The sequence below is a fragment of the Anticarsia gemmatalis genome, chromosome 22 (assembly GCF_050436995.1).
Source record: "Anticarsia gemmatalis isolate Benzon Research Colony breed Stoneville strain chromosome 22, ilAntGemm2 primary, whole genome shotgun sequence".
NCBI lineage: Eukaryota > Metazoa > Arthropoda > Insecta > Lepidoptera > Erebidae > Anticarsia > Anticarsia gemmatalis.
Window position 1 is genome coordinate 1,897,031 of NC_134766.1, and position 14,573 is coordinate 1,911,603.

Below are 14,573 nucleotides of genomic sequence, written 5' to 3' on the forward strand. Positions count from 1 at the left end.
AATTATTTCTAATACACATAACTTCGAAAAGTCATTACTGTGGTGCCTAGGGTTCGAACCTGCAACCACTTACGTGGGAGGTTCCAACTTATACCACTCTGCTATCACTACTCTCTTGGTGTATCAAAATATTTATAAAATAAATAAAAATATTTACTGCTACATTTTTATGACCGTGTAAGCTGTCAATGTAAATCTCTTTGGACAATTTCGCTTCGTTGAACACAAGTGGACTGTGGGAGCGAGATACTGTTATTTCAAATCGACATCGCGTCGAAGCAAATGAGCGAAGCTTTGAATATGTCACTGTTAAAACGTTTTTATAGTAAATGTGAGGTTGACTAATAAATGCTGGTCGAAAGAAGTAATTAACCAAATACCTACCTTCAGTATTGCGTTAGGAGGTCGTGGGTTGGATTGCCCACACGGAACAATTATTTGTGTTGTGGGTCACAAATAGTTGTTTCGGGTCTGATTGTACTTTATGTCCGTTGTTTATTGTAAACGTCCGCACGACATAAAGCAGGAGCTGTCTTTTTAAAGAAAAAAGAAATAGTCAATGTTAGTCAAGCGGTCTGAGGTCTTTTGCCTAGGCTTAACATCACAATAAAGTCCGATCTTTAATGTGTCCTTCGAAACACGCAGACGCTCACTAAAAATACGACTAAGCGGCCACCCACCGTCGCAATGATTGGTTGCTTACCCCACTGACATGATAGTACTAATATTTTCGTGGTCCTTTGGTGAACTGACATACATATTTGACGCAAGACGCGACGGTTATACGATATTTTTTTCTAACCTAGATTTCTTCATAATCGGAACTTCATAGAACAAACGGACAATATTAAGTTTGACCATAAAACAGTTTTGACTGTAACAACTAATATGAAGTAGGTAATTTTGGTAATTTTTCTCTTGAAAACAAAACAATAAGATATTTTTTCTGTCGCCACCTTATTTTAATTATACTGTTAGCATTATTATTATCTCGTTTCTTAATTAATTATAATTAATTGAAAGCGATAGCGCAGTGGTAAAATTAGCTTAATAAGTGTTTGAGGGTTCAAAACCTACGGAAACAAACGAAAATTCTGTTATTGTGTGTATGACACATATTAATTTTTCAGCAATTTCAATGAGGAAAAAAATTTCATAAGAAAAGTCACTGTCTTACTCTCAAGGGAATGAAAACAAATAGACAATATTTCGTTTATTTTTTTATACTAATTTGATATGTAATTTTATTAAATTATAACATTAATTTAGGCGTAATAATCTTATCTCAAATAGTGAGTTGTTTATCTATACTAATCTATACTAATATTATAAAGCTGAAGAGTTTGTTTGTTTGTTTGATTGTTTGTTTGTTTGAACGCGCTAATCTCGGGAACTACTGGTCCGATTTGAAAAATTCTTTCAGGGTTAGATAGCCCATTTATCGAGGAAGGCTATAGCTATAGGCTATATATCATCACGCTACGACCAATAGGAGCAGAGTAACAGTGAAAATGTTACAAAAACGGGGAAAATTATGATTATCTTAAGTGACGCAAGCGAAATTGCGCGGGTCAGCTAGTTATTAATATTTGTATGGTAACAATAGACGAGCTAATGAAAATAACAATTAACGTTTTTTAGGCATTAAAGGGGCCTTTTTCAGGATAAGAATTTTGAATAATTAACGAAGTTAATAGCCGTAGCTAACCGTCCATGTCGAAAAAAACTAAATTTTTAACATCACTGGTCGAATCTAGTTTTTAAGGTCACAAATTCGCCATGTGTCGACAATAGCAAACTTTTTGATAATGTAGTCGCCCGTGGCGTAGTGGTAAAGGTGGTCATACCGCCACTCCGCGGATGTCATGGATTCGATTTCCATATGACACAAATATTTGTGAAATCCACAAAGTGCAAAACGCATTCCGTAAGTACAAAACTTTATTGCGGGAGTTCTGTTTACACAAATAATAATTTAATATATTTTCTACACATAGTTAAGTCCTTCATGGTCGTGATGCAAGGACCTGGTGCGCGTGACTCGCGAGTAGTATCGAGCAGACTCGCGCGGCGTGCGAGTGCGGTTATCATCTGTGAAGTCCACTTGATACAGACCGAAGCTTGCACTGAAAAAAAAAAGAACACTGAATATAAACCTTTATGTCCAAATGTATTGTAAATGGTAACACCTCCTTCGTTCAGAAGACCCTTGCCCAGCAGTGTGACAGCATTAGGCTCAAATAAAAGTAAAGTGTGTGAAAATTTGTCTAATTAATTCTTCCAGTTAAACCGTTGAATTAATTTTCATGAAAATTAGCTTAGAGACTGTTGTATAACCCCGGAATCAAATATAAGCTACTGTTTTTCGAAAGCTTATCAACAAGAGTGTGTAATAGGGAATGAAAATTAGTAAGCGTGCCCAGTTCAGATAGAGAGATAGTATATAAAAGCTCAGCCTAGTGAAAGAGTCTCTAGAAATATTATTATAAATAAAAAATTGTAACTTTAGTTAAGCTTAGTTTTTTAAAAATTGGATTGTGCCTGGTAAATAAATATTATTTTATTTTATATTTAAAAAATATCTGAGTATTCTCTTACCCGTATCCACCAAGCCATTCCAAGTTGTCCATGAGACTCCATGCCATGTACGCTGTTACGTTTATACCATCTGCTATTGCCAGTTGTATCTGTGAAGAATACAAATAAACAGATTTATAAGTTGCTGCCTGCGTGGAAAAAATACCCTATATGTTCATTCAGGGTGCATTTTTCGCACAAACAGTTACCTATATACCTATAACTCCATATGTGTTCACAATTTTATCAAAATCCATTAAGAGAGCCAAATTCCTGTTAATACTCAGTACCCTATTGCAGATTCCAAAGGCAAGTATATTTATAAAAACAACAATTCAGGCGGTTTGTTAAAATTAAATGAAGAAATCTTTTCAATGGTTTAGTTGTTAAACCGTAACAGACTGATAGATCTTAACATATTTTTATATCGACAGTAGCTATCTTACTTGTTCCAAATAGTCCCTCATATACTTAATTCTCGCCGTATCATCTAAATGTTTGTCCAGGTCCAGATAGCCGTTCTCAGTGATCATGACTTCATTCACTCCATAGGTTTGGTTTAACCAGTGCAGCTGCTTCCGAAGACCTGCAGGGTTTATCTAGAATTAGGAATAAAATGTGATTACTTTTTAAAAACTCATGCAAAGAGAAATAATTCTATATTACGTTATTTTACGCTATGATTGATGATGATGTCGGACGCCTAAATGGTATCTTAGTGCACTATATTGCTTCGCAAAGATTTGACAGCCGTTGAGCCGTACGTACGTATATGGCATAATAGCAATATATCATTATTACTTGTTCTACCGGTGAACTAAACGGGACGAAAACATTTTTGTAGCAATAACAAAATGGAATTCATCCAGTTATTGAGGGTATGTAGAGTCGCCAAATCGCACCTGGCGCAGCGTGGCTTCCTTATCCCAGGAAAAAACTTTTGCTCAGCAGCGGGACAGTAATAGGTTATAAAAATAAATAATAAATTTAACCCATTAATGTCCCACTGCTGGGCAAGGGTCTCCTCTCGTAATGAGGGAGGGGTTAGGCCTTGAGACCACCACGCTGGCCAAGTGCGGGTTGGGGACTTTGCATGCCCTCAATAAATGTTTTAAACAAATTTTAGGCATGCAAGGTTTCCTCACGATGTATCCTTCACAGTTGGAGCATTTTGATAATTATTTCTAATACACACATAACTTCGAAAAGTCATTGGTGTGTTGCCTCGGGTTCGAACCTGCTGCGACCACTTGCTTGGGAGGTGTCATCTTATAAGACTCGGTTATTTATCTAATATAAAATAAGGTGTAAAATATTACCGGAAACCAGTCAAGACCAGTCGTCTCCCAGCTTGGATCACTCTCCATTTGTATGTTAATTTCATCAGAGCCGTACAGCGGCCAGGTGCCGATCTTCTCACCAGGTCTTGCTTTACGTATTCTTCGAGATAGATAGTGATTCAGGCCGTAGAAGTCGTATGTACCTGGATAAAGGAGAAAATAGTTTATTGGTACTACTTTATTTCTTGCAGTGCCGTTATATTTTTTGTTTATGCAATGCAGTATTCTTCAATTTTTCAGTTGGGTGTCTTTCCGTTCCACAATTTATTACCCCTAATTTATCGGGTAACTCCTTAGTCGTAATATAAATCTATAATTCTACCAAATTTTAGATTGTTATTTTAAACTTGCATTACCGGCAGTTGCATACATCAGTCTAGGAAGCGACCCCGTGTTCTCGTGAACCAGTCCATGTTAATAATATTGAAGTTATTATGTTGTTTTGTAATTCTTGACGCATTACTTGTAAACTAATCGTATTACGAAACTCCAATTAACTCGAGAAGATAATCCGAAGCTTAAACTCATTTTTTTAGTATAATTTATATGACAGATAACAATATAGGGGCTTATCTTTTGACCCAAATTCGAAGGGAACTGGTTTTATAGCAAGCCTCTTTAAGACTTAAATATCTGTGTACATTGAGAAAAAGGTTTTAACCGACACAAATGACAGTGTGTACTTAGTTATCTTTAAAAATAGACATATTTAACTATCTCACACGTAGAACTACTACTAACTTTTTACTAACTTTTCCATATTGGGTACATCGGACTAGCTACCGTTTGATACGTGAAGAAAAAAAAAAGCGAAAATCATTAGAGGAGCTGTAGTTCGATCTACAGTTGGTATGTAAAGTTTGACATTTCAAATGTTCTGCAGAAATAATTCCTACGACGCCCATTAGAGGCGCTGATCGGATATTCATTATATTTTTCTCGATAGGGACCATCACTCGCATACTAAATTATTTAATACTAACTTGCATACTAAACCAGTACTGTTTTTGGAGAAAACTAGATATAGAGTAATACAAGTCCATCCTCCTTCTGCGACGAGTCTTATACTTGCCTCTGATCAGTTCAATTTCTTCAGCAGTGAGTGGTGGTAGTCTGGATCGTGAGTATCCTTCCTGCTTCGACTTGTCTGCCATGAACTTCTCAAGGGTTGGTGGCCAGCCACCTTCCTTCGAGAATATTGGGTATGCAAATCGACCTTCCTGATAAAAACAAGTATTTTAAACAATCTTAGGTAAGTTTGCCTGCTAAATTATAAAAGCAATGCAAGCAGTGCGTGAAAATTATGGTAGGATAAATTTTTCTTTCTGTGTTGAATTATCAAAATAAATTTAACTTATTACTGTCCAAAGTTGAGCAACTGGGCTGTTAGGAGTCACGATGGCAAAACAGTCAGTAAGCTATGAAGGAGAAAAAAGTTTACCCAATATTCTCTCATAAGATCTGTAATTTCTTTGTCTTCAGGAGTAGCAGGCTCGTACCAGTTGAAAATAGTCGCCAGTGATACTTTTCCTGTAAATAAACAACATAAAAAATAAAATTAAACCCATTTATCTCCCACTGCTGGACTAGGGTTTCTTCACGAAATAAGCAACAGTCAACCGTGGGTTATGTGTAGGTTTAGAATGACAAATGGTCAAATACAATTTACCAGCGCGTGAAACAAGTATCTTCATTACATTTACCAAAAAAATGCTCTCTTACCATGATACCTAGGCCGGAACTCCTCATCATAGATCCTCCAAGCCTTAGCATGGGATATCAGCGTGTACTTATTACACAAATACTTGGCGATAACCTCGCCATCTATGTAAGGAGCCTGTTGTTTGCTATAACCAGTGTCGCAGAAACCAAGCGGCTCGTTGATCGTCAGCCAGGTCTTCACGCGGTCTCCGAAGAGAGTGAAGGCAACCCTAGCGTAGTCAGCAAACCAGTCGGATATGAGAGGATTGGCCCAACCACCTAGAATGAAACATACATAAATTTTACCTACAATACTGAAAGGTGTAGATGAAGATGTATGGAATACACCGACAATATGCTTTAATATTTTTGGTCTCGGGTAAATAGGGAACAAACCTATTGCCATTATTAACGAGCATGTTTCCAAACTCCAGCCAACTAAATTGAGAACATTTCTATGAGGATTGGAAATATTATAATTGTAGAATATTGTTGATAGTGGAACTTACTAGATCAGAATGAATTATTGGCTCCAATGTTAAATATTGTAAAGAGTAGTTACCAAGATCTTGCAATATTTGTGGTAAATCAAAGTGGTATAAAGTGACAACAGGCTCGATGCCTTTCTCCAGTAGACCATCGATCAGGTTGTTGTAGTATCTCTTGCCGTCCTCACTGATCTTGTTCGCGAAACCGTTTGGTAGCAGACGTGCCCAGGATAAAGAAAATCTGGAAAGCAATTTTTTGCTATAAGTTCAATGTAAATATGTCTTTGGCCGTGGTCTTAAAATTGAAAACAAATCAGCCTATTTTTTTTTCTATTTTAAGATTATTTGTGGTTTTATTAGATTACAATATTCAAAGTAAAATCTTAACTCAAATTCTTCTTCATGTAAAGTATATCGACCAAGGAAGAAATATTCCTAAAGCACATTCATTTGTTGTCTTACCGGTAGATATCAAGTCCTAACTCCTCAGCCATCTCGATGTCTCGTCTCCACAGATGATAGGAGTCACACGCCACGTCTCCGTTATCTTGCGATGAGAACTCAGGGTTTGAGTGGAACAGTCTGTCCCAAGTGTTTTCTCCTTTGTCTGAAAACATACGTGAAAAGTTACAGACTAACTTTAACACTTCTCTGAAGTCAAGTTAAAAACCAACGGCTAGACGTGGTCTCCGTGGCATGGAAGATTGCATTTAGTTCCGTACTCCGAGCAATTACTAAGAATAACTTACTAATTACTAACAAAATGTACAGAAATGCATCGTCAGACCCTCGACTCCATGAAAAACAAAGGCATTTTGCAAATCCAACTACCATTATTAATATTTATGGAAGAACTTCGAAACTCATTAGTGTTTTGTCTTTTCATTAACAGGTCGTTTCAGACTTTATAGAAAAAGACAAAATATGCATTCACTAAACCCAGCTCACTTCACATTTATAACAGGCAGATTAAGATTGCTGCTAAACTTTGCATCTAGGGTCTATAATCAGAGGTTTGAGTCAGTTCCTTACCACTAGAATTCCAACCGCCTTCGACCTGGTAAGCAGCAGTGGCGGCTCCGAATTTAAACCATTCCGGGAACTTCAAGTCTTTTGTCACTGAACACCATGATCCACTAATGAGTATACTGTGAAGAATAATATGAATAAATAAACCACAAATAATCATTATTTTCTCACTTGGCTATACAAGATGAAACGTGGACTAAGGCAACAGTGGCCATGGAAACTAGATTTTGAATCTGTAGAGGTTTAATGGGATTATCGAATTTTGCGAAGTGTGTCTATTAAATTATTTGGATATAAAATTAATTGCTTTTGCGAAAACTTCGACAGTTTTTGGACATCAAAGTCTTGGTCAACGCACAGCTTAATATGAGATTGTAACGAGTTGAATAAAATAATAAACAAAAGACAGTCTATTTATATCACTTTAAATTTAATTTTTATGATATTTTAAGTGCGCGTGCAAAAAAATGCAATGATTGTCGTTTCCGCTGAGAATAACTTTTTTAACGTTATAATTGTGTTAATTGTATTAAACATTTAATTTATATTAAAATGTTTATTATTAACCGACTTTTGTCACAAACACGCAGTTACCTTGAGTTTCTTGAACAGTATATGAAAAATCAAAATAAGTCGACGATATGACAGATTGCAATCTCAGTCAGTGTAATCTGTGCCGAAACGTCAAGCAATTCTATGCAAAAATTAAAAATGCAATTTCTCGGCACGCAAGTACTTTATAACATGGATTAACACATCGATTAGCTTTTACCCCAGGAAATCTTTTTACGCGAACGAAGTCGCAGTTATAAGCTAGTTTTTAATCTGATACATAAAATTCTCGCGTCACAGTTTTCGTTACCATACTCCTCCGAAACGGCTTGACCGATTCTCATGAAATTTTGTGAGCATATTGAGTAGGACTGAGAATCAGTCAACATTTATTTTTCATACCCCTAAGTGACACCATTTTTTTAAAATTTTTTTGGCAAAACAACGTTTGCCACGTCAGCTAGTAAGATATAAAGAAAAAAGAGTTTTAAGGCTAAGATTTAGGTACTTACCTAAAAACGGCCAATCTCACAGAATCCATTTTGTCAACTAAGCTAAAGATAAAACTACTAAACACTCTCTGTTATCAGATCGTATATAATTATCTATGATAATCACATAAAGTTATGACGTCATTATATTGTTTTATTTCGATCCGTTTATAGAAAAATCTCACAATTTTCTACAGCTCATAAATATTAAAAAGCAACACCTATTTGCATTCTAGCGTTAATTATAGTACGTGAAAATAGTATTGTGTGTCTAAAAATAATAATAATATAGTCAAACAATTTTATAAAGAGCTTTGTATGCAAGGTTAACGGCTGACTGAAGTATATATTTAGTTTTGTACTTATGTAATAGTATATATCAGCTTAGCCTTTCTTCCAAGCTACGTTGGAGTCAGCTACCAATCTCACCGGATGCAGCTGAATACCAGTGTTTTTTACATGGAGCGACTGCCTATCTGACCTCCGTAACCCAGTTACCTGGGATAACACGATACCCTTCGGTAAGACTGGTTGTCAGACTTTCAAGCTTCTGACTACTGTTAACGACTGTCAAAGATCTTCGAAAATGACAGCCGGGACCCACAATTTAACGTGCCTTCCGAAACACGGAGGAACTCGATATGTATAAGATGGTCACCCATCCACAAATCGACCTCGGTAAGCATGGCTTAACCTCAGAGATCGATCCGCGCGGCTGTTGTTAACTAAGCCACGAGCTCCTCCTTATGTAATAGTAATATAATTATATAATTTTTATGTAATTAGGAATTTAGAACATCAGTGATCGGCAGCTTAAGGAACTGACGGTGGCCTATTCAATATAATTAATAAAAATGTGCGATAATCTGTCCTATCTTTTGCACTTTCACGACTAAACCATTAGATCATATCTATTCTTTTTTTAATACAAATTATGCGAGCGAACCCGCGTTGCCAGCTAGTATTTAAGTTAAAAACGATGACACATGTATTAAATTACTCTCTCTGCTTATCAAAAGGCTGGATAATGATACGATATCTCTGAGAGTTGTGAGATCGTCATTGAGAAAGATTCTACTTATATCTGAGTAATCTCCGAGGAAAACCAGTTGGGAATTGCGAATTGACGAAATTTGTGATGATAAAGGTAGCAGGTAAAGTTGTAAAAAATACTTTTTACAATGTTATTCTGGGTAAATAATAAAAATATATAATAGGTATTTTTATTTAACCATAGTAATGGCTTCTTAATTTAACATGAGTCTTATACATTGCTAATAGTAATTGTTGAGACATGTCAAAATAGCACAACAAATATTACATTTATCAACTATCTGCTTTTAAGCCGTTATTCTTTATAATATTCGCGTAGTAGGCAGCAGAGTCACGAGGAGTGCGTGTACGCAACGGATCGGTAAAGTTCACCTCGTACAGCCCGAACTTGGAGCTGAAATATAAAACAAAATGAATTAATATTAATAAATATAATAATCTACTGCTGGGCATAGGTCTCCTCCCAGAATGAGGGAGGGGCTAGGCCTTGAGTCTATCATGTTCGTAAAGTGAGGGTTGAGGACTTCCCTCTTAACTTGAAGAGTGAAATATATGTAATAGAAGCATATTTGACAGAACAAAGTGTATTAAATATAGTCACCATGCCATAACTACTGCGTGCGAGTGTCATGAATTTGAGAGTTATTCGTAAAAAATAATTGCGTAATCCTCAAATGCTAAGTTCGGGATTGCTGTTTGTATCCCCTATTTATATGTTTGAAAAAATCCCCAAAATAATATTTCTAATCGAAAATTAAATACTGGTTTCCAAAAAAAAAACATATTTTAAAGTATATTCAGTTCCGTACCTGTATCCCTCAGCCCATTCGAAATTGTCCATGAGCGTCCAAGCAGTGTAGTGAGTTACATTAATACCGTCTTCTTTGATTGCCAGAAGGACCTGCGAAAAAATAACGGTTTCGGGTGAGAGGTCAGACGCAGGACCGATGACGTCACTTGCTCTTAAAGCGGCGGTTTGCACTACGATAGAGACAGGAAACCGAGAAACGAAATCACGATCATGACTATAATAGTAATGCATATGGAACAGGTCGCAAGCGAGAAAGAGACGGAAGACAGATCGTAAGTAAAGTTGCGGTCACTGTCTCCGGTCGTGGTCTCATGTCTCCGATTACCGCCTATATCGGTCTCGAACAGCCGTCTTTAGAGACGTATATATTCTGAGCAATTATTGAGAATTTTTTGACAGAAAATCTGAAATATTTTTTAAGCTAGAAATTTAAACACGAGGTATGATACCTCTACGTGGCACTCACATTCTAATGATGCGCCACAGAGTCAGTCACATGAGTTCTACACACAAATCTACTTGCACCAATATGTCACAGGAGTGAATCTTAATTACCTGTTTCAAATGCTCCCGGTAATAATCTATCCTGCCCTGATCGTTTAGTCCTCCAAGATCTGGAGCACCGTTCTCTGTGATCGCAACCTTCATGTCGCCATAAGTCTTCTTCAACCACACGAGTTGTTTACGGATACCCTCGGGAGCAACCTGAAAATGAACAAAACAATGATTTAATAGTCTTATTTCATTTTATCATTATTTTTTAACATTTTCATGGTGTGCGGCAAAACGTGGAGTAAATTTTGAAAAAATCCAGGTTCAATAACTATCTTATTTCCTTTATTAATAGAGAATCTAAAAGAAATCTGGTGTAAGTTCTAATAGTCATTAAAATGGGAGTACTTGCAACGATTCGTAATAAAAAAATTAGATTTCCCACATTAGGTACTATCGAGTATCGAGAATTTGACTTTTGAAAATCTAAATATCAAAAATGTACTTCCCGCTGATAAGGTTTTCATTTTTTATTTTGTTTATTTATCGGTGTCGACTCTCAATAAGAAATCTCCGCTTAGATCAATCTGTCATTATACATCAGAAAAAAATTAAATCTTACGTAAATAAAACTGGAGTTGGTAGCAGTCCATTCAGGCCGTGTGCCGGTCTTGGCTTTCAGGTCGGGAATATCACCAATCGGGTACACAGTCAGCTCTTCACCTTCTTTCGCAGGACGCACGAGGCGTGACGTGTAATAATTCAGTGCGTAGTAATCGTAGGTTCCTTAAACAAAAAAATACCCTTTTAAATTATTTAAGTAATATTATAATTTATAAATCTGCAAAAATGCATGATTGGATGAGAAGAGGAAGAAAATGTAAGAGGCATACAGGCAGTGTTACGTACACTGTCTGTATGCCTAACCTAACCTCAAATGGGATATCTTTATATCCTGTAAAATCCTTTTTCGTGAACAAAATCGCAAGCTAAAGCTACGGATTTACGAAACTGAAGAGATTGAATAACTAATGGATTCTTCAGCATAATACAAAGCTGATTGAAAGCATGACTTGCAGTAGCACATTTAAATACAAAAAAAATGCCTTATTATTTCTTTATAAGGAGAATTATTTCTGTACGAACCTTTGATACACACTACAAACTGAATGTTTTGTTGAAATATAAAATTATAATATTTCCAAATGACTTACCTTTAATAAGTTCTATTTCATCTGAGGTAAAAGCTGGTAGGAGGGACTTGCAGTATCCTTTCTTCTTGCTGTTCTCTTCCATGACCTTCTCTATAGATGATGGCCAGCCTCCTTCTTCAGAATATATTGCGTGTGAGTATCTGCCTCCCTGAAATTGTACCATTACAAAGTTCCGTCTCGAAAAGTTATTCTAATTAATGTTTAATAGTGATCTCCCATATTTTTGTATATATTCAAAAATGCGTCATTTGAATCCTAATCGGTTTTTACCTGCCAATTAATATGTTTACTGGAGTTGGCAACCAAATACCTGTACCTCTAAATACGGATTAAACTTTTGCATAATGGTACGTCGAGTATATCGATGTTATATCGTATAGTCTCTACTTTTCATTTTCGTTTCTTATTTTTTCCCGTGAAGGAATAAGGAAAGCCAACTAAGGGCAATATAGCAAGGAAAAGAGAGTGAGAGAGAGATTGTTGAAACGACTAACCATGTTCTGTCGAGCAAGTTCTGCAATTTCCTCATCATCTTCTGTCCAGGCCTCATACCACAGCAAATGGTTTGCAATAGACACTTCACCTGTGAAATAATGTCCAAACAAAAGATCGCTATCAGATACTACACCATTGAACTTATTTTGATTCAAAAGACTCTTGATTTATCACTTACTTACCATTACACTGGTCTCGGAACTCCTCATCATATAATCTGTAGGCCTTTGCATGAGCCAACAAAACATGCCTATTACACAAATAAGTTCCATGGTCAGGACTAAATATACCAGGGGCCAGAAGACCAGAGTTGAAAGGATAGTCACACATTATCAAAGGCTCGTTGATGGTCAGCCATAGCTTCACTCGGTCACCGAACAGAGAGTACGCCACTCTCGCGTAGTCAGCGAACCAGTCTGCTATTAGAGGGTTGGTCCAACCACCTGGATATGAAAAAAATGAGGCATAAAAATTATGGAAAAAATGTTGTCCGACAAAATACTGGATTTATTATTGTTTAATTAATATCTTATAATGTTTTTTTAACTCCTTCAGATTCCTGAAAGAAACGTCGTTTTCTTTACAAAGCATCCATTTCTGAAATATTTCTGGTGAAAACTCTCACAAAAATCTTTATTTTTAATTTTTCTAAGCCCTTGCATAGTTCAGAGGTGATTTTACCTAAATCTTGGAGCGTTTGAGGCAGATCCCAGTGGTACAAAGTGACCATAGGCTCGATGCCTTCCTTCAGTAGACCATCGATCAGGTCGTTGTAGTATCTCTTGCCGTCCTCACTAGTGTAGTTCGGGAAACCAGACGGGAGCAGACGCGGCCAGAAAGAAGAAATTGAGAATCTGGATGAAGTGGATTTGTCATAAGATTCGATTTTAACCGTGTAAAGTGGCCACGTGACTTCCTGATGGGCTAACTGCTAAACACAACAACTCGTGCTATTCTAACAATTGGTTACGGCTGTGACTTTTTGTAGAGCAACGTTTCCAACTGTTTCAAGTTCTGTGACCTATTGTTTGTAATAAATAAATAGAGACAAAAGCTACATTATATCTTCTAGTTTTGGTTCCTCTATAAGTATTTACAGTTTGGGCGGGCCATAAGAAACACGGTTTAGAAATTACCTGTAAAAGTGTAAGCCAAGTGCCTTCATATTGTCAATGTCAGTCTGCCACAGGTTGTACGAGTCGCAAGCCACGTCACCGTTGGAGCCATCTGCGATGTTTTGTGGCCTGGTGTGAGTGAATCTGTCCCAAATACTCTCACCTTTGTCTGGAAAAGACATCATTTACTTTAGGATTTCTAGACACGTCAATCCCCGTTTTAGTTTTTTTAACCTATATTGTCCCATTGTCGTGCAAAGGTCTCCCCCAAACTCCTCCACCGGTGTCTATCCTCAGCCATTTCGGTTCTAGTTATGGTTGCTTATTTTATCTTTCTTTTGCGTATTATTAATTAACTGTTTTAACTTTACAAGAGGTCATCTGAGTCACAACTAAGTAGAGCTTGTACTATGGTAACCAGATCACTGATAGACATACTTATATGCTTCTAAATGCAAGCTAGATAAATGTTCATCTGAGCTCAGAACAGATACTCTTACTCCTTACATTTTTTTTTTGTCCCAGGTAGGATTTCAATCCACCAAACGCAGCCCTCAGTTATTGTGTCAAGGTGACCACGATATCTACTGCACCGAATGTGCATTTTTCAATTACACCAAGAAAGAGAGATTTTAAAGTTAAATAACCCTTGCTAATTAACAAAAATAATCTTTCTAAATAAATGAGTTAGCCACTTACCACTGGCATTCCAACCACCTTCTACTTGGTATGACGCGCTGGCTGCTCCGAACTTGAACCCTGGAGGGAACGTCCAGTCTTCTGCGCACCATGACACGCCTAGCAGCGCGCTAGAAAAATAAAGGCCTTGTTAAATTAAATTAATTTAAATGGTTAAAGATAACCTAAAATATAACATGTGTTGGGGGGCAAGATTTTTAATATCGCTCCTTATTTTTTTTTAGAAGAAGATTATAATTTTAGTGCTTACCTCAACAGAACTATATAACTCCAGGCCATTATTTGAACCTTTCCTTAGTTAAAATGATAATTAAACTAGAGTATCTATTTTTATGTCATTACAGTCTTTTTTTTAAATGGTATTTTTTATGTGTGACCGGTTTCTGAATTACAGATAACTAAATCGATAAAAACGTGTTTTATACTGGAAAGGCCTGCTTTGAACGAATTGTAAGTTAATATTTGTTAATTATTCACGTCAAAGGTAAATTATAATAAAACTATAGGTCCCATTGC

The 14,573-nt window shown here is 36.5% G+C and overlaps 2 protein-coding genes across 3 annotated transcripts; both read right to left on the reverse strand.

Annotated features, from left to right (window-relative positions):
* Positions 1–1,928: 1,928 nt before the first annotated feature.
* Positions 1,929–8,232, reverse strand: LOC142982692 (myrosinase 1-like). The gene is made up of 11 exons (XM_076129327.1): positions 8,200–8,232; positions 7,139–7,254; positions 6,569–6,713; positions 6,181–6,347; positions 5,640–5,897; positions 5,359–5,447; positions 4,990–5,137; positions 3,897–4,060; positions 3,024–3,176; positions 2,599–2,687; positions 1,929–2,126 (listed from the first exon to the last, which is right to left on the reverse strand). The coding sequence occupies exons 1-11, from the start codon at positions 8,226–8,228 to the stop codon at positions 1,988–1,990; spliced, it is 1,497 nt and encodes a 498-aa protein (XP_075985442.1). The 5' UTR covers positions 8,229–8,232; the 3' UTR covers positions 1,929–1,987.
* Positions 8,233–9,445: 1,213 nt separating this feature from the next.
* On the reverse strand, positions 9,446–14,465 carry LOC142982694 (myrosinase 1-like). 2 transcript variants are annotated; one of them, XM_076129331.1, is made up of 11 exons: positions 14,308–14,465; positions 14,058–14,167; positions 13,380–13,527; positions 12,925–13,097; positions 12,426–12,686; positions 12,243–12,331; positions 11,749–11,896; positions 11,157–11,320; positions 10,598–10,747; positions 10,041–10,132; positions 9,446–9,625 (listed from the first exon to the last, which is right to left on the reverse strand). In XM_076129331.1, exons 1-11 carry the CDS (start codon positions 14,334–14,336, stop codon positions 9,505–9,507), a joined length of 1,485 nt encoding a protein of 494 aa, XP_075985446.1. In that variant the 5' UTR covers positions 14,337–14,465; the 3' UTR covers positions 9,446–9,504. The 2 variants fall into 2 exon arrangements, with proteins under 2 accessions (XP_075985446.1, XP_075985447.1); XM_076129332.1 differs by having other exon boundaries at positions 9,447–9,625; positions 12,925–13,037.
* Between the last annotated feature and the right edge of the window lie 108 nt (positions 14,466–14,573).

Excerpts from the sequence above, each read along its gene's own strand:
- LOC142982692 (XM_076129327.1), bottom strand. The coding sequence starts at position 8,228 with ATGGATTCTGTGAGATTGGCCGTTTTTAG. Across the intron at positions 6,714-7,138 it reads AGGCGGTTGGAATTCTAGTG|ACAAAGGAGAAAACACTTGG; the intron begins GTAAGGAACTGA and ends GTATGTTTTCAG. Across the intron at positions 4,061-4,989 it reads AGAAATTGAACTGATCAGAG|GTACATACGACTTCTACGGC; the intron begins GCAAGTATAAGA and ends TCCTTTATCCAG.
- LOC142982694 (XM_076129331.1), bottom strand. The coding sequence starts at position 14,336 with ATGGCCTGGAGTTATATAGTTCTGTTGAG. Across the intron at positions 12,332-12,425 it reads GTTCCGAGACCAGTGTAATG|GTGAAGTGTCTATTGCAAAC; the intron begins GTAAGTAAGTGA and ends ATTATTTCACAG. Across the intron at positions 11,897-12,242 it reads AACTTGCTCGACAGAACATG|GGAGGCAGATACTCACACGC; the intron begins GTTAGTCGTTTC and ends GTACAATTTCAG.